Here is a 19,884-nt window from a genome sequence, read left to right on the forward strand (position 1 = left end):
GTTCTTAAGCTTCAGCCACTTAAAACAATTTATGTTACACATGCAAGGTGGGGCTGAGTCTCGCTAGGAAGAGATATGATCAGAGGGAGGGTTGCGTCACCTTGTGAGAGTGTTTTCTGGTTTATCCGGACACCTGGCCCCAGAGCTTTGGTCCATAAGCAGGCCTCTCCCATTTGGCCTCGAGCTGTCGACGTTAGAACCACCTGAAGAAGGAATTAAAGTATAGTAGTGTGTTTGAGTACACAGACCACAGCTTCTCAGACCATAGCTGAGGAATCCCTGGCAGTCCCCATCCTGCTCGGAAACTGCAAAGGCCCACCCTGCCGTGTGGGTGCAGTCTCACAGGGCGTGCACAGAGGCGGAAGGTCGCTCACCTGAATGGCTTTGCTGCTGAAAACAAAGCCATTTAGCTACTCTACCCCCTTCTAGGAACAAAAACTACAGGCATCAATAGCAGAAGACACGTAACACACAAGGATGCCCTCTGCGTTCACCAGGATCTGCATATGCACATCAAAGTCAACCTGAGATACATGATGAGACCCAATCTCAAAAATCCAAGGGCAACTGACATGCCTTTAATCTCAGCACTCCAAAGACAGAGGCAGGCAGATCTCTGTGAGTTCTAAGCTAGCCTGCTCTATTTAATGAGTTCTAGACCAGCCTGAGCTACATAGTGAGACCCAGATGCAAAACACAAAGTAAACAAAAACAACAAAGACGTATAGCTTGGGCATGCTGCTGAACGGCAGACTGTGCAACAAAAGGTGCAGGCCCTGAATGTGATCCCTAACACCATCAAAAATAAAGGAAGAAAATCACTTAATGACCTCAGGGTCTCCTGGAGTGGAATAGAGAATGACACAGGCATCTGACTACATCACAGCGTGCAACCACCACGCTGATGGGGGGTAAAGGAAAAAGTGTTAACCACAAAACTTTGAAGATGAGTAGGCTAGAAGCCTAGCGGCAAATGGGAAACCGCGTGCACACAGTGCTCCAGTTCAGAATGTGGTTAAGATGGGGCACAGATTAACAACTGTGGAACTACTGCACATGAGCACAGAAAAAGGGATGGTGAATGATGTAAGCCAAGTGACCCACTATTGAAGCAAAGGAGTTCAGACGGGCAAAGAAAGAGAGCCAGAAAGATCCATGTGGTGATGGATTAGACTTAAGAAATGTCAGTATGAATTAATAGGTAGCTTACTACAGGTGACTAGATATAGAAATAACCATCTGCAGCTCCAGCTACGCTGCTGGCCTCCCAGGGCACCTACAAACACAAGTCATATAGTCACACACACACACATGATTAAAATTACAGTAAAATTCACATAGAGCTGGTGACGTTGCTCAATTGCAAGGATGCTGTCTAGCATGCATGAAGCCTGGGTTCAGTCCCCAGCACCATATAAACTGGGGGCGGTTGTTTATAACAACCCTAGCATTAGGGAGACAGAGGCTGAAAGGTAAGAAGTTCAAAATCACTCTCAACTACACAGTAAATTTGAATAGAGGACACATGAGACCCTTTCTCTGAGGAAAAACCTTGCTCCACCCTCTCCACACACACAGTCCTTTGCTGTCCTCTGGGAAGCAAAAATAGACAAGAGTAGCATAGCTTCAATACTGTTTTCCAAAACTGGGCTCCTAAGAAGTACCGCTATTTAAGGACTGAGAAAGGAAACACACAAAGTAGCTTTAAATACCTGACAGAGCTAGAAAGTAGGAATGTGCTAAAAATATGTAAAATCAGCAGCAGCAGCAGCAGCATCAAGGGATGATCAAACAAATGAGAAGGCATAAATCTCCCAAAGAGGATTCCAAATAACTGACATAGCAGCTTCCCCTTCATAGAGGAAGCTAACTCCCTATTCCTTAGTGTGGACTGTGCGCAGTGACTTCCTTCCCAACGCTGAAGCCCACAAAGAAGGAAAGTCAGAGCTCTGTGAACAAATGTGACAGGCACTTCCTCAGCTGGTGGTCAAGGTTCACCTGTGATAAGTCCTGTGGATAACCTACATTCTTGACAGACAGACTGCTCCCTGACCCCTGCAGAGTAGAGTCCCTGTTTAAGGACAAAAGGAAGTACTCCTGAGAGCTGTCAGGGTCATCAAAAGCAAGGCCAGACTGAGAAACTGTCACAGATCAGAGGAAACTAAGGGGACACATGATAATTCCGTATTAAGGGGGTCCTGGATGGGACTATGGGTAGAAAGTCATTCAGTAAAAGTCCAAGGAAACCTGAGTGTGCACTTTGGTTAATAATATTCTACTGGGGCTGGAGAGACGGCTCAGCGGTTAAGAGCACTGACTGCTCTTCCAGGGGTCCTGAGTTCAATTCCCAGCAACCACATGGTGGCTCACAACCATCTGTAATGGGATCTGATGCCCTCTTCTGGTGTGTCTGAAGACAGTGACAGTGCACTCATATACATAAAGTAAATAAATATTATAATAATAATAGTCTGTCTACATGGATCTCATACTGTTAACAAATGTGCCATCGCTAGTGCAAGATTGTGATGCAGGAACTTGATGTGGACATTTTTTCTGTACTGTTTTCACAGAAAAATAAAACTGTTCTGACCGACATGTGGCACAGAGTTTAATCCCAGCACTCAGGAGGCAGAGGCAGGCAGACCCTTGAGATCATGGGCAGCCTTATCTACAGAGCAAGTTCCAGGAGAGCATACAGAAACCCTGTCTCAAAGGAGAAAAAAAAATATAAGTTCTAAAATATAGAAGATTTTAGAATCGGGAGCTGAGATCAAAACCTCAGGAAAAGCTTCGCCTCTGTCCAGCCTCTGCTCTTGTCCTGCGTCTTTTCAATCTTCTGCCCTAGCCTCATCTCTAATCTTCCATTGACTGCTGCTTATGGTAACTCTAAGCACGTGGCTGGCCAAATGCAGCCCAGTTAGCACAGCCTGTAGCATCGTACACTTTGACCTCTTTCAGTAAATACCTGATGGATTTACTTCCTGCTTCCTTTGGGAAACCAGCCCTTGCAGATTCTTCCCTTTTCCCACAGAGGCTCCAGCAAGGTCCTAAGCAAAGCGTCTCTTCCCTAGCTGTTCTCTTGCTCAGCTCCTAACCTCATCTGCCCTCAGAGTTCATTTTTTATTTATTTATTTTCAAAGTGACTGCTGGGGACTCAAACACTCGTAGCCACTGAGCCATCTCCCCAGCCCTGGTCTCTTTTCTGGATCTTAAAAACTACACACATGGGTCAGTCGGTCAGAGTCAGTCTCCCCCCACTTTGATTTATTTATTTATTTATTTTATGTGTGTGAAGGTCTTGCCTACTTGTATGTATGTGCACCACCCGTGTGCCCAGTGTCAGAGGAGACTAGAATATAGCACAGAACCCCCTGGGACTAGAGTTACAGGATGGCCGTGAGCCACCATATGGGTGCTGGGAACTGAACCTAGGTCCTCTGCAAGAGTATCAAGTGCTCTTAACCTCTAAGCCATCTCTATAGCACCTCCACATGGGCCTCTTGCTTAATAAATGCAATGAGGAGCACAAGGAAGCCAGGCAAGGAGTGAGACTCCATGGCTTGCGTTAAGAAAATGGCAGACAAGTTGAACATGGAAGAACTGTCAGCTTTGATAAGACCTTGCCTAGAAAAATGGAGATACACTGTCCAGTGAGAAGGTTCAGTAGGTAAAGGCTCTTGAGGCCAAGCCTCACAATCTGAGCTCGATTCCCATAGGATCCACATGGAGAAAGAAGAAAATCACCTCCCCCTAATTGTCCACTGATTTCCACTTGTATACTGAGATAGTTTCCTTACATAGTAGCCTGGAACCCATAAGGATCCACTTGCCTCTGATTCCCAAGTACTAGGAATAAAGAACATATCACCATATCCAGCTTCGAAAATTTTTGTTTTAGCCAAGTGTGGTGGCGCATGCCTTTAGTCCCAGCACTTGGGAGGCAGAGGCCAGCCTAGTCTACAGACTGAGTTTCAGGACAACCAGGGCTAGGGCTAAAAGACAGATAAAAAAAATAAAGGGCTGGAGAGATGGCTCAGCAGTTAAGAGCACTGACTGCTCTTCCAGAGGTCCTGAGTTCAATTCCCAGCAACCACATGGTGGCTCACAACCATCTGTAATGGGATCTGATGCCCTCTTCTGGTGTGTCTGAAGGCAGCTACAGTGTACTCATATAAATAAAAATAAATCTTTAAAAAATTAAATTAAATTAAAACAGAGATTCAGGAGACTGTCCTGTCCACCAGGAAAAACAGAGTGAACTTTTCTAAATACCTTAAGAGTCTTCATCTACATCATTTGAGACCCTGGTGGAAAAGCCACAAATCACAAGCTGCACTGGGAGCCAGGTCCGCTGTGTGATGCCAGTGATCTGTGGGCCTTTAGGGAGCCCCCCAATCAGACTGCTCCAGTTTGCCCTGGGATGCTATGGAAAACTGTATTAATGAAAAGAAAAATTGCCTCATGGCACACCAATAACAACTAAACAAAGCATCAGATTTGCATTTCTGTTCTATACCTTCCACCTGATTTCCATCCCGTTCCTTCTCCCATATTCTGCTTCACCTTCTGCATCCCAGTAAATGGTACCAGCATTCAACCAGTCGATCAGGTCAAAAGTCTCACACTCACTGGGCACAGCAGCCTATGCCTGTAATCCCAGTGCTCGGGAGACTGAGGCAGGAGAACTACCTTGAGTGAGACCAGCCTGGGCTACAGTGTACAGCTGATTAAGCAGACAGACAATAAAAGAATTTAGGGCTCCAACTAGCAGAATGGGACATACCTATAATCTCAGTATTTTGAAGGCCACTGCTGTTGGAGAATAGCCTGAGCTACTTAGAACTGCAAACAAACCACACCAAGGCCTTTCCTCGTTCACATATACATTTAATTCACTGAGAACTGAAGCAACTTCTGCCTTCAAAACCATGTCCAGGGGTTCTCATCAAGACTACAGTAGCAGCTTCCTGTTTGTGCTTCCTTACATAAGGCCTATTGTTGGTTTCCCATAGAGCAGCCGCAGCAAACCTTAAAGTACACAAGTGTACAGATGAGGTCACTTCTCTGCTTAAAGTTTTCAAATAGCTTCCCATTACACTGAAAATAAGCCTCACCCTCAGAAGCAAGAGTTGAGAAGGCCCTACCCTGGACCTCTGAAGCCTCTGGCCCCACACATCCTGGCCTTGCCATCCTTCCTTCGTTGGTGTCAAGCTCACTGCCACGCCCAGGGCTTTGCTCTTGCTGCTCCCTCTGTCTGGGACTCACTTCCTCCTGACACCCACACTGCTCACTCCTCCTTCCATCCAAGCCTGGGCTCAGATGGTGGCTATTCACTTTGACACTGGGGCAGACCCCTGCCCCTGCAGGTGCTCAAATATCCCTTTATTTCACTTTAGAAGCTTCTAATTTTCCTCAGCTCACAGTACCTACTGTCAAAATATGTATTTATTTATCATGGGGAGGGATGACACACATACGTGCCACAGTTCACTTGTGGAGGTCGGAGGACAACTTGAAGGAGCTGGTTTCTCCTATCATGTGTGTCCTGGATCAAATTCAGGTCACCAGGCTTTGAGGGACCATCTTCACCCACTTCACCCACCCTGCCTTTTTACTTCTAGGTCAAAAAATACCCAGCAGAGAGTTCCAGGCCAGCCAGAGCTATATAATAGGGAGACCTTGTCTCAAAAAACAAAAACAATAACCAAAACTACCCAGAAGTTCTATCTCTAAGTGGTGGCATACACTCAGAATTCCAGCACTTGGAGGACCAGGTGGGAAGACTACCCCCAATTCAAGGTCAACCTAAGCTACAGAATGAGCCCATTTTAAAAAAAGGAAAAAAAAGCCCACAAAAAAAACAAAATTAATTAATTAATTAATTAGTTACTTGATTTAAAAACAGATAAAAGGGCTGAGGACCTATAGCTTGGTGGTAGGGTACTTGCCTACATGTATGAGATCCTAGGCGCAATTCTTCAGAAACAGAATATGCACACACATACTTGGATTAAAGGCTTATTTCACTTCTTATCCTGTGTTTATATGTGAGTGCGGGTCTGGGTAAGTGTACATGAAGACTAGAAGGGGGCATTGAATTTAAAAAAATGTATCCAACACAGATGCCATGAACCAAACTCTATTCTCTGCAAGAATAGCAAGCACTCAACCTCTGAACTATGCCCCCCTTCTCCTCTTCACTGCCGTTCCTTTTTTGTCTTTTAAGACAGAATCTCAATATTTAGTGCAGGCTGACCTCAAATTTCCAGCAATCCTCCATCCTCAGCCTCCTATGAGCTAGGATCATAAGTAAGCCTGAGCCACCATGGTAAGTCCCAAATTTTCTAAGTACTAACATGGCGCTCACAAATGGAAAATTCCATACCACGAAACACTGTTTCATGCATGCACCTGCACTCACACACAAACATGCACTCACATACTCACACATTTGGATAAACATATACCTTTGGCTGTATGTACAAACTATGTATAAATGTCATGTTTACACTTGGGCACCATAATAAGATATCCATGCCATCTTATTATGCATAAGTAAACCCTTCAGGTCCTGAGCACTCAGGTGGGATGCTTACTCACCTCGCCTGCTTACTTTTAATCACAAAAATCACAAACCCAGGTGAAGAATCTTGTCACAAGGCATGCGGCACCAGCACCATCTACTGTTGAATCTGGTGTTCAACAGAGCTGTGTTCTCATTGAAAACGTTAAACTCCCACCATGTCCCCATGTCAATACCCTCCGTGGAGGCTTCAGAAAAGTTTGAGAAACACATCTAACTTTTAAAAGTGTTTTCTCTTGGGCACTGGGGAGATGGCTCAGTCAGTAAAGTGCAGCCAAGCAAGCAGGTGGACTCAAGTTCAGATCCTCAGCTCCCATGCAGGCTCGGCATTGTGCTAGACTCATCTGTAATGCCAGCACTGGGCGTGGATGGGAGACAGGAAGGTCTAGAGTTAGATTTTATCACCGTCCAGCTTTGCCCAACTGATGGGCCGCAGGTTCAATAAGAACCTAACACAAAGAATGGGTGGAGAAGGCCAGGGAGATGGTCCAGTGGGTAAAGACACTGCCCGACAATGTGAATCTGAATTCTATCCCTGCTCCCCAAGGAAGGATGGAAGGAAAGAAACGAACTCCACAGACCTGTTCTCTGACATCCGCACACATGCCAGGGCACACACACATGTACTCACATTGTGCACCCACACACTAATAATGACAACGTTTTAAAAATAGAAGAGCTGGATATGACACACCTTTAATCCCAGCACTTAGAAGCAGAGGCAGGCCGATCTCTGAGAGTTTGAGGCCAGCCTGGTCTACATACTGAGTTTCAGAACAATCAAAGCTATATTAGTGAGAAACCCCCCCCCTCCCCGTCTCAAAAAAAAACTAAATGAGTAGAGAAATAAAGAAACAGAAGATAGAGAGCGGATGAGAAAGACCCAATCTCCCAATCTTTTTTTTTTTTTTTTTTGGTTTTTCGAGACAGGGTTTCTCCGTGTAGTCCTGGCTGTCCTGGAACTCACTCTGTAGACCAGGCTGGCCTCGAACTCAGAAATCCACCTGCCTCTGCCTCCCAAGTGCTGGGATTAAAGGCGTGTGCCACCACTGCCCGGCTGAGAAAGACCCAATCTTGACCTCTGGCTTCCATATTCATGCATACATGCATGTGCACACACACAGGTGCACACACACACACCTTAAATAAACCTAAAAATAAAAAGGTTTATCTATTAGTACTACCACCGTTTGATGTCAAGTCACTTTACTCAGATGCTAGTTACAATCAGGCTTGAGCTGTCGCTCCGTTGAGAGCTCTTACTCTGGGTTCCACCCCAGCACTGCATGAAAGTGTGTGTGGTGGTGCACACCTGTGATCCAGCATTCAGCAAATAGAGGCAGATAGATCAATAAGTTCAGGGTCATCGTCCACTACATAACAAGTTCAAGGTCAGTCTATGCTACATGAGATGCTGTCTCACCGAAAAAAAAAAAAAACAACAAAAGATTTGTAATCGCTCATGGATACCAGACAGTGGATGCCACTCACACTAAAGACAAGCCTTGGGAAACAAGGCTGCCTCTCCCTCGGCGACTCCCTGAGACGTAGAAAGGCACAGGTGTGCAGCAGGCATGCACCACAGGCTCCGAGTGAGAGTACCTGGGAACTGAAGTGGAAGGCCTACTCCACCACCGTCTTCCTGTTAATGACAAGTCACTTCCTTTTGATCTATAACACAGGGACACTAACAGTGTCAGCTCCTGGGGCTCTGTAACAGACAGAGGCACCTGAGCTTCTCAGCCTATGGAGCTGTGACTACGATGGCTGTCTGTGCACTCCAAGGCCTCTTAGCGTGCTCTGCTCCACAGATGGGTGGTGTGTAGAGGAAGCTGCTTTGCTTGGCTCCATCTCGCCAGTCCTCTCCGTGGGATGGACCGTCTTCATTCGTGACTATGGATGGAAACTTTAAGGCACTGTTTGGGGGAATTTCCAGCTCTGAGAGCCGGTTGTCACCAGTTGTTCGCTGCGTTTACTCCTCCGTAGCACCACTAAGCCCTCTGGCCACAACTTCCCTTCCTTCTCCTCAGCCGAAGCTTCTCCAGTTCCTCTCTGCCCTTCTCCAGCCTCAGCCCTCCAATCCTCTGTCACCCAGTCCACGGGTCAACAAGATTTGCCCTTGCTTCTCCTGTCAGTTACCAGGTCTAGGAGTATCATCCTTATTGACTTATTTATTTAGAAATAGGAGCTTACAATGTAATCCTGGCTCACCTGAGCTACATATATAGATCAGGTTGGCCTAGAACTCCATAGGTAGACCAGGTTGGCCTCAAATTCAGAGATCCACCAGACTCTGCCTCTGGAGTGCTAGGATTAACAGCATGTGCCACACCAGGCTCTCTTAAACATTTTATATTTAACCCTCTTTTACATCCCCACCGCCATGCCTTAGCTTCAACCTTGGTTTCTGCAAGGCTCATGCCTGCATTCCCCTCCGCCAACCCATTCAGTCAACAGGTAGAAGAAGTCATCCTTCTCAGCCCGTCACCTGTGTGTTAAGTCCCCCGGTGACTTAAGTCACCTTTGAAATAAAACCTGAACTTCTGTGCATTTAACACATAAAGTCCTCTATAAGTAATCCCAGACTGGCTCTCCAGCCTCATTTCCCACCCTCACTCCTGCCTCTCCAAGCCCTCAACCCACTCACAATGAAGCTATTTCCTTCTTTACTCTGTGTGTATCTAAGACCATGCACCAATTCTATTGGCATCTGCTAAGCTACATTCAACTTTCCACTTCACAACCCAGCTCAGAACTACCACCTCCATAAACCTGCCTCTGGTCCTCTCCTAGACCCTTGTTGATTCTGCTTCTCCTCCATACATCCCATCTTAGGTATTATATTATTATTATTATTATTATCATCATTATCATCATCATCATCATTATAAGCAGCAGTAGTAGCAGTGCTTTATCTGTTTAGGTAGCTTGTTGGCCCTCTTTTTATAGTTCTTTGTTTATATGTGTGTGCCTGCTTGGGGAGGGAGAGGGGCAGAGGATAACTTGTAGGAATTGGTTCTCTCCTTTCGTCTCGGGGATTGAACTCATGTTGTCAAGCTTGACAGCAAACGACTTTATCTACTGAACTATCCTACCCCTACAGCACAGCTTTGAGGTTTGCCTTTTTTTTTTTAAGATTTATTTTTATTTTTTAAATCTGTTCACTATTTATTTATTTTTGAGTCAGGGCCGTGGCTGACTCTAGTAGCCCTGGCTCTACTAGAATGAACCAAGTTGACTAGACTGGCCTCGAACTCCCAAAGATCTGCCTGCCTCTGCCTCCCAAGTGCTGAGGTTAAAAGCATGCATCACCATGCTCAGTCTTAAAGATTTATTTTTTTAATTTTAAAAAGTATTTATTTTATGTATATGAGTATTTGACAGTACTACACATATGCCTGGTGCCTGCAGAGGGCAAAAGGTATCAGATCCCCTAGAAACAGGGTACAAAATGGCTGTGACATATCATGTAGGTGCTGGGAAATGAAACCAAGTCCTCTGCAAGAGAAGCCAGTACCCTTAACAGCTGAGCCAGCTCTCTACCCCCAAGACTTATTTTAAGTGTGTTTGTGTGTGTGTGTGTGTGTGTGTACACAGGTGTGTTGAGGAGTCCAGAAGATGGCATCAATCCCCTGGAGCTTGTATATAAGTGGTAGTGAGCTGTCTGTGGGTGCTGGAAACTGAACTTGGGTTACCTGTCCGCCACGCTTGTCCTCTGTGACAGAGATGTGCTATGTGCTGTACAACCAAGGCTAGCTGAACCTGCTGGCTCTGCTTCCAGCTTCTGGGATCCCAGCACACGCAGCTCCCGAGCTTGCATCTGTGCAGTTAGCACATCAGAGCCCTAACTAGCTCAGCTGTCTGAGAAGTCTTGCCTTTTTAGCTATAGAGACAGAGGACTCTTTTTCCTATGGCCCCTGGCTTGCCATAACAAGTGGTGTATACTTGGCCATCCATAATGAACACTGAACAAAACAATCGGCTTTCTCCTCACTGAGCCATTTCTTAGGGCTGATCTCGGAATGCATTCCTGATGACAACCTGCCATGCCTACACTTGACTCACTCCCCACTGAGAGCCTAGTTGGTTAGTCCTAACCACTGCAGCTTGATCTAGGTGTGGAGAAGTATGGACTCAATCTACCAATCTTCCTTCCTTCCTTTTTAACTCTGACTCTGCATTAACATCTTTAAAACAACAACTTTCCCACACAAACCTTACTTTATAGATAATGTTGCCTTTTAAGGCTTCTTTTTAGCCTAGAGAGCGGTATAGGCAAACACAGACCCACAGAGCCTGACTTCAAAACCTCTGAGCCCAGATAAGACATTACCTACACCACTTTGATAACAATCCCAGTAGCTGAGACACAGTGTAACTTATGAATAGCAATGCTTGGATAAATAGTCTATAAATAGGCTCCTATCGGTAAAAGGAAGTCTCACTTCCAAATCTAGCTTGAGCCAAACAAACTCCCAAAGCTTCCGGGAGTTCAGAAATGCCAATGAAGCAGCAGAGATGACACTGAGTGTGGCCAGCTGTATCGCCATGTGCTAGAAAGGACCATGAATCTTTGTTTACATACACGGTACTTAGAAACCAACACCCATCTGTAGATAACGCAGACATATTGCTCTGGTTTGGATGCAGCTTGCCCACAGACTTCTACGGAAAGTTCCCCTTCGCCGGGTAGTGGTGGCGCATGCCTTTAATCCCAGCACTTGGGAGGCAGAGGCAGGTGGATTTCTGAGTTCAAGGCCAGCCTGGTCTACAAAGTGAATTCCAGGACAGCTAGGACTACACAGAGAAACCCTGTCTCGAAAAACCAAAAACCAAAAAAAAAAAAAAAAAAAAAAAAAAAAAAAAAAAAAAAAGAAAGAAAGAAAGAAAGTTCCCCTTCATTTAGCAATGGCAAGTAAATGATGATGGAACCTCTAAAAGTTGAGATTATTAAAAATAATCTTAATCTAAAGCCAGGCAGTGGTGGCATACATTTTTGGTTCTAGCACTTGGAAGACAGAGGGAGGAAAATCTCTTGAGTCCAAGGCCAGCCTGGTCTATAGATCGAGTTCCAGGACAGCCATGGCTACACAGAGAAACCCTGTCTTAAAAAAACAAACAAACAAAAATCAACTTAAAAAATATATTATTTCCCCCTCCCTTTCCCCTCTCCAGACCCTCCATATGGCCACCCCTCCTCTTTCAAACATGGTCTCTTTTTAAAACTTTCTTTACACATTATGCAGCATCAGGGTTTGGGGGTTCTGTTGTTGTGAACAGGCTGGCCTCAGACTCACAGATCCTTCCAAGTGCTGGGATGAGAGATGTGTTGGTGCCATCACACCCAACCAGGAATTTTTCAACAGTATCAGAAAATAAAGATCTATGAACAAAAAAAATCCAGAAGGGCACACAGCAACTATTTAATAATGGTCATTTCTCCTTGGTGATCTTTTTCTCTTCGCTTACTTCTGCCCTCTCTTTCATTTTGTTTTGGCTTTATTTCTGAGGTGGGTCTCATGTAGTCTAGGCTAATCGTAAACTCAGTATGTAGAAGAGAATGACTTTGAACTTCTGATCATCCTGCCTTTATCTTCAGAGAATTGTGACTACAAGAGTGTGCTGCTAAGTCCAGTCAGTTTTTACAGGGCTATGATCAAACCACTGGCTTTGTGTACTTGAGGCAAGCACTCTCCCAACTGAGCTGTTGAGGTTTGATCTGTTGCTATGTACTGTAATGCTAATACTGCCCCCAAGATCTGGTTGCCCCCAAGAGGAGATCCTCACATATACCAAGTGATGCTATGTAGCCTTGCCTCCCAAGTTATCCCTGATTGGTTAATAAAGATGTCTACAGTCTATATCTGTACAGAAGAGAGGTTGGCAGGACTTTGGTTTGGGCTAAGAGTCTGAATAAGAGGAGCGAGAGGAGTGAGAGGAGAAGGAAGAAGATGCCATGGGGTAGGTGGAACTTGAGGGCATGGCCATGAGAGCTGCCCAATTGGAGTAGGAGCAGCCCAGGCAGAATGTGGGAAGTTATATCTTGGGGTTACTGACAGGAACATAGACAAAGTAACATGGAGGGTTGATATCTGCCCAGCTCTAATGCTTTAAGGCTTATCATAAAGGTTTTATGTCTTTTATTTGGGAATTAAATTATCAAAGATAGGGTAAAAACCACCATTTAATAATTTCTACTTCAGTGAGCCATATTCCCAGCCCTAATCTGTGGTTTACATATTACATAAAGACACAGGCTTTGGAGTCAGAAACTTAGGTCCTACTGTCCTACTGTACATGACCTAGAACAACCTATCTAACCTGAAGCCTTTGCTTCCTTGGCTAAGAAAATCAATCATATCTTCCTCCTATGGTTGCTGTCTTTTTCTATAATTAACTTGAAGTTATCCTTCCCTTAGCAGCCCAGGTGCTCTATAAGTCAGATAATGCCCCAAACTACAAAACGAAGATAAGAGTTCATACTATAAGAGTTCATACTCTTTTTTTTTTTTTCTTTTTTCGAGACAGGGTTTCTCTGTATAGCCCTGGCTGTCCTGGAACTCACTCTGTAGACCAGGCTGGCCTTGAACTCAGAAATCCACATGCCTCTGCCTCCCAAGTGCTGGGACTAAAGGCGTGTGCCACCACTGCCCAGCAGAGTTCAAACTCTTGACACCAGGCCTACCACTCATGTACAGGCTGGACTTTTACATCAAAGTAAAAATGTATACTTAAACCCATATCAAAATATCCTATTTCTGGACTTGTAAGATGGCTCAGCTAGGTAAAACAGGCCTAATGACCTGAGTTCAATCCTTGGAACCATATACAGGTAGGAGAGAACTGACTCCACATCATCCTCTGACCTCTAAAGGTACACTCACATACCTACCCACCCATACACACACACATGAATATATATAAAAATGGAAACAAACTGAACATACCTATACATACCTTTAATCCTAGCACTTGGGAGGCAGAGGCAGGTAGATCTCTTGAATTTAAGCCTCATCTACATAGCAAGCTCTAGGCCAGCCAGGGCTATATAGTGAGATCCCATCTCAGAAGAGGGGGGAAAAAAAAGAAAAAAAAAAGAACTTTTGTGGACAGATGCCCTGCCCAACAGTGTGACAATTAAATAGACTAAACACCTAAAACGTGACTACAGTAAATAAGAAACTCAATTTTTAATTTTACTTTATATAACCGGTAGCTGGTAGCTATCATAACTATCAGTGCAGATTCAGGCCTGGTGCCTCCTTGGGAATGGCCATCCATCATGCATGGGTCACTGTAAGCAAGGCCATTCAGCTCAGCCTTCCTCTGTCTCCTGAGTCCCCACAGGATGTTCTATACTTGGGTGGGTCCCAGGGAAAACTGTGACCCCACATCTAAGCTCTCTTCCTGAGCTCTCACAGTCAGCAGCTCCCTCCACCCCTCTGACCTCGGCTTTGCAATCCTGCCATCCACTCACCCTTCCTCTGGGGCCCCTCTTCATCCTCACAGCTGCTACTCTCCAGGCTACCACCTCCTCATTTGCTACCACAGAACCTAAGAGACCCTCCCACTTCTCCTTGCCCAAAGTAGTCTCTGGTCTTGGCCCCATGAAACTCTGATTTCATCTGTTCCAAAACTTTCAGAGTTACTTGATGCCTGCAGGTTAAGGCCAAAACTGGTTCAACTGGCACCCAAAGTCCTTTGCATATTGGCTTTATTCTCCCTCATTAATCCCCCACCCAGATATCTCAATCTAAAAAGACAGGTTCCCACACTTGCTGCACTCACTCCTAAGGCACGAAGTCCCTCCTCCTTTCTGGCCACCTCACCTGTAGAACCAGGCTTCAACTCCTGACTCCCCCCATTCATAAGATTCTGCTCACCCACATGAGCCTTCTCTGTAAATTCAGAGAGCCTTAGCTGGTACTTTAAGAGACATTAAAGGAAAACCTCAGGCTTTGGAATAAATAAAGCTGGGTGTTTTCCTGGCTCCATTCATTACATCATGCAAAACCTCAAGCAAGAGACAATTTGTTTCCTCATTTGTAAAGTGGTACTGGTGTGAACAAGAAGACAAATGATGCCGGGCAGTGGTGGCCCACACCTTTAATCCCAGCACTTGGGAGGCAGAGGCAGGCGAACTTCTGAGTTCGAGGCCAGCCTGGTCTACAGTGAGTTCCAGGACAGCCAGGGCTACACAGAGAAACCCTGTCTCGAAAAAACAAAACAACAACAACAAAAAAACAAACAAACAAAAAAAACAAAACAAACAAAAAAAAAAGAAGCCAAATGATGATCAAATGCATAGCCATGAGGCTCAAAGAGACTGATGCAGGAGGACTCTTCAAAGCCAGCCTTGAAGTCACAGTGTGTTCCAGACCAGATCAGGCTACAGAGTAAGAGCCTGTCTCAAAATAAAGAGTGCAGTGTCCACACATAGCAGGCACTCAGACATTCTGCTCTGCTCTTTTCCTTCCTTTCCATAAGTACTAACCCCGACACTGCTTGATAGCATGTCCTGACACAGAAGTACTGGACTGTGTGCCTTACAGGCTGGAGGTGGCTCAGTGGTTAAGAGTCCTTGCTGCTCTTGCAGAGAGGATCTGGGTTTATTTACCAGCACCTACTTTGGGATCTTGTAGAGGATCAACGTACAGATATAGCTCACAACCACGTATAACTCCAAAAGATCAGATGCTCTCTTCTGGCCTAAGGGTGCATCTTGCTGCAGGCCCCCTCCCTCTCTCCCCCCAAACTCTCCCTCTGCTTCCTAGATGCCAGGGAGTGAACGGTTTTCCTTTACGATGTTCTTCCAGTAGGATGGTTTCACTTTACCAGAAGTCGAAAGCAAATAGAAATTTTTAAAAAAGAGAACAAAGAATAGGGGGCAGGGAGGCAGAAGACAATAGAGGCAGATGACCATGAACTTAAATCTCTGAAACCACAATGAGCCAAAAGGAACTCTTTGTGTGTGTGTGTGTGTGTGTGTGTGTGTGTGTGTATCCTCAGCAGCCAGAAGGAATTGAGTCTCCTAGAGCTGAAGTTACAGGTGGTTGTGAGCTGCCCAACATGAGTGCTGAAAACTGAACTAAGGTTCTCTATGAGAGCAGCAAGTGTTCTGAACCACTGAACCATCTCCTGGCCCACTTTAAGGTGTTTTCCTCTGGGATTTTGTCATGATGATTAAAACAAAAACAAAAAATAAATAAACAAACAAACTTGCTGGGCAGTGGTAGCACATGCCTTTAATTCCAGGATTTGGGAGATAGAAGCAGATAGATCTCAGAGTTCGAGGCCATCCTGGTCTACAGATCGAGTTCCAAGACAGCCAAGGCTGCTACATAGAGTAACTCTATCTCAAAAAAACCAAACTAAACAAATCTCAACATGCTCCCAAGATTAAATAAATAAAGAAAGAATGGAAGAAAGAAAGAAAGAAAGAAAGAAAGAAAGAAAGAAACCAAGACAGCGAGAGAGATAGATAGATAGATAGATTTCCTTCCAGAACTCATTATTTGGGATAGGGTCTCATGGCAGACAGGAGACTGGCCTCTAACTTACAAATTCACTACATAGTTGAGGATGGCCTTGAATTTCTGATCCTTCTGCTACCTTACTAGTATGTACCACCACACCTAGCTCCTAGAATTTTTATAGCACAGTATTACGGTCCATAGATCACAGTCATTGCTTAATAAATTACAACTGCTAATAATAATTGTGGTGCATTCTGAGCCAAATGGTAAGACTCTGGAATCTGCACAAACCTCGGACTTCCCATTTTTCTTCTTTAGGGTACAAGAGGACACTTTTAATTAATTATTTTATTATTATATTATACTGTTACTAAGAAGGCATATGATGCACTTTGAGCTCACACAATGCCCACCCCTCTTCTCTTCCTCCCTACCCCCAGTAGTCCACTTCATTCCCTAGACAATTTCACTTCTACTTGCCATCTGTTATTACCATCTATACACACATGACTTTATCCCTATAAATCTAGGACACACAAAAAAACCATGGAATACTTTGTGTGTGTGTTAGTGTTCATGTGTGTCCTTTTTAAGCTAGAAATCTCTCCAGGACCTGAAGCTTGTGGATCACACCAGCCTGGCCAGTATACCCCAGGGAAGCTTCTCCCTCTGCATCCTCTGCACTGGAATTAAAAGGGCATAGCACCAACCCAGCTCTATGAGATGCCAGAGATCTAACTCATGCTTATGCAGCAAGAAGTTTAAGCACTGAGCTATTCCCTGGGCCCCAATATTTATTTTCCTGAGAATGATGTAATTCTACTTAATATGACTATTTCTAGCAGCAGGTTGGCCTTGAACTCTCATTCCTTCTGTTACCATGCCAGGCTTTGAGTTTTATTCTTATAGCAAAAGAAAACTGTGTTTACATAATACCCAGTACACAAAGCTAAGAGTTCTTTTTTTTTAAAGATTTATTTATTTAAATAAATATGTCATTCTTCAAACTTTAACAAAATAAATGCTAGTCTTATTCATTATTAAAAAAAAGATTTATTTATTTGAGAGTGCTCTATCTGCATGTACACCTGCAAGCCAGAAGAGGGCATCGAATCCCATTATAGATAGTTGTGAACCACCATGTAGTTGCTGGGAATTGAACTCTGGAAGAGCAGTCAGTAGCTCAGCCACCTGAACCCCTGAGCCACGTCTCCAGGCCAGCTAGGAGTTCTTATGTGAATTTAGTAACACAGGACACCTGGCATTAAAAAGAATGGAAAGAACCCTTTGTTACCCTTTGAGCCTGTCCACCAATCCAACAGTTACAGGTTTGTTTGTTTGGGCTTAGGTTTTGTCTTTTCTGAGAAAGGATCTATGTATTTAAAAAAAAAGTACCACAAAACCAGGCCTGGCAGTACATGCCTGTAATTTTAGCACTTGGGAGGTGAATGCAGGAAAATCAAGATTAAAATGTTTAAGCGGGTGTAGGGGGAGGACAGAAACTCAAGACTAAAAACCACATTTTTTGCTCTGAGTCTTGAATTCAAAATCTGGTTTGTTTGTTCCCTGTACAAATCAAGGTAGGTAAACAAGGCCTAAAAACAAGCAGCCAAGCTTTCAAGGAGACAGACTCTGGCACAATCACTTGAAAACAGGTCAGGGGTGATGGGCAACTGGAGATGACTTGACTTTTCCTCCAGGCTCTCTCTCTTCAGAGGGCCTTCAGTGAACTGTCTGTGGTCTGGTGATAGGGCCGAAAGAGAAGTGGGAAGAACAAGCCAGGAAGCGGGGGAAGGGGAGGCAGGGGTGCAGAGCAGTTCACAAAAGGACAGGGACGGGCATGCTGCTTGTGAAGACTATAATTTATAGTTTCCTCAGCTCTACCAAAGGCAGACTTTTCTCTTCCCTTTAGACAGGGCCTCAAGCAGCCCAGGTGGACCTCAAACTCCTGATCCTCCTGCCTCCACATCCCAAGAGTTTACAATTACAGGCCTGAGCCACACCTTGCTGGCTCAGACAGACTTTTACCCCCACAACCTACTGACAAAAAAATGCCAAGAACAGCAAGTTCAAAAGTTCAAGTCCAAGCTTATAAACATGGAGCCAGGGCTAAAGGATGGCTCTTGTCGGACCCACATGGGAAAAGGAGAAAACCTCCGCATTCGTCCCATAACACAAGAAATCGTGTGCGTGTGTGTGCATGTTTGCGTGGGACACAAATAAATAAAATTTTCAGAAACTCAGCCTACTTGGTTACTTAAATCACACTTAAATCACTACTTAAATCATGGCATTAGGAGGTAGAGGCAGGTGGTTCTCTAACTTCAAGACAAGCCAGAGCTACACAGTGAAGACTTTGCCTCAAAAAAAATGTCAACAAAAAGGTAAAAGTACAGGGCTTTATCCAGAAACAATAAGCAACGTGTGAAGTGAACAAAGGTGAGTCGTGGCTGGCTCTGGTGAGGCCTGAACCAGCATTGAGGAATCTGAACTTTACTCCCAGGCACTGGGGCGTGGAGCAGTCCTCACACAGACACAGAGCAGGATGTGTCAGGAAGTGTGCGCTAAGGGACAGACGGGAATTTAAGTGCAGGTAGGAAGGCAAGGGCTGGGGTGTGGCTCAACAGGAGAGCAACTGTCTAGCAAGAGCAAGGTGGCTTGATGGCCCGAACTGAAAAAATGAAAAATAAAAAAACTAAAAGAAGTAGGGGAAGATTAGTACAGAGCCATTGCAATTCTCTAGGTAAGAATGCCAGGCAATGGTGGCATATGCCTTTTCCCAGCACCTGAGAGGCAGAGGCAGTTGGGTCTGGGTTCAAGACCAGCTTGATCTAGAAAGAAAGAAAGAAAGAAACAAAGAAAGAACGAAAGAAAGAAAGAAAGAAAGAGAGAGAAAGAGAGAGAAAGAAAAAAGACTCAAATTTTTGTAATGTAAGTAGACAAAGGCAATGCTGCAATTAAAAACAATGTTACTTACCAGATGTGAGAGAGAGAAGAATCCAGGATAACCACAGAAGATGGGACATACTAGCATAGACCTACAATCCCAGCATTCGAGAACCTGAGACAGATTTACCATAAATTCATGGCCAGCCTGGGCTACATAATGAGCTAGGGATCAGCCTGGGCTATCATTCGAGATTTCTGTCTGATAAAGAAAAACGTAATGAAATAAAACAATCATGGCTTTCAGTGGTTGCACTGAAAGAAAAGAAACAGGAGTGAGAGGGGAGAGACTGTGACAGCAGGCAGAACACAAGCTCTATAATCCCAGCAGGTGGGGGGTGTAGGTAGAAGGACCAGGAGTCCATGGACAGCCTCGGAGCTCAAGCCTACCCTGGGCTATGTGAAGTTCCACTTCCAAAAAAAGGGAGCAGAGAGACAAGTGGGTAAAAACTTAGCTGAGTGTAGCAGTACACTGCATCATGTGTAATCCCAGGATTTGGAAGCCTAAGGCAGAAAGGCTCTGCAGCTCTCAGAGGGCAGAATCCACTCCTGGATAGGCTTAAGGAGCCACCAGAGTGTAAGCTCCTGTGGGTAGGCATATACAATGTCCATTTCCCAAACAAAAGTACCCCTAAGGAAGGAAGTCAGCATTCCTCCTTCCAGAAAGCAAACTTTTATTCCCGTTCCACAGATGTAAGAATTTACTCCCATTTCCCAGTCAGGGGCTGGGGAGGAGATGGCTCAGTAGGTAAGAGTACTTGTTGGATGAACATGAGAAGCTCAGTTTAGAGCCCCACGCCCACATGAAAAGGCAGGATGGCAGTGCATGTTGTAAGCCCAGCATTGGCAAGAAGGGACTGGGGGCACAAGAAGATT

The 19,884-nt window shown here is 44.8% G+C and overlaps 1 protein-coding gene across 7 annotated transcripts in view; it reads right to left on the minus strand.

Annotated features, from left to right (window-relative positions):
* The window catches only part of Inpp5b (inositol polyphosphate-5-phosphatase B), a 61,746-nt gene that overhangs the window by 24,944 nt on the left and 16,918 nt on the right, over window positions 1–19,884 (minus strand). For all 7 annotated transcript variants that reach the window (XM_076934230.1, XM_076934225.1, XM_076934226.1 and 4 more), the window contains one exon: window positions 101–203. In XM_076934230.1, the coding sequence (XP_076790345.1) occupies window positions 101–203 (103 nt within the window). Of the gene's footprint in view, window positions 1–100; window positions 204–19,884 lie in introns of those variants that run through there.

Source organism: Arvicanthis niloticus, chromosome 5 (assembly GCF_011762505.2).
Source record: "Arvicanthis niloticus isolate mArvNil1 chromosome 5, mArvNil1.pat.X, whole genome shotgun sequence".
Lineage (NCBI taxonomy): Eukaryota > Metazoa > Chordata > Mammalia > Rodentia > Muridae > Arvicanthis > Arvicanthis niloticus.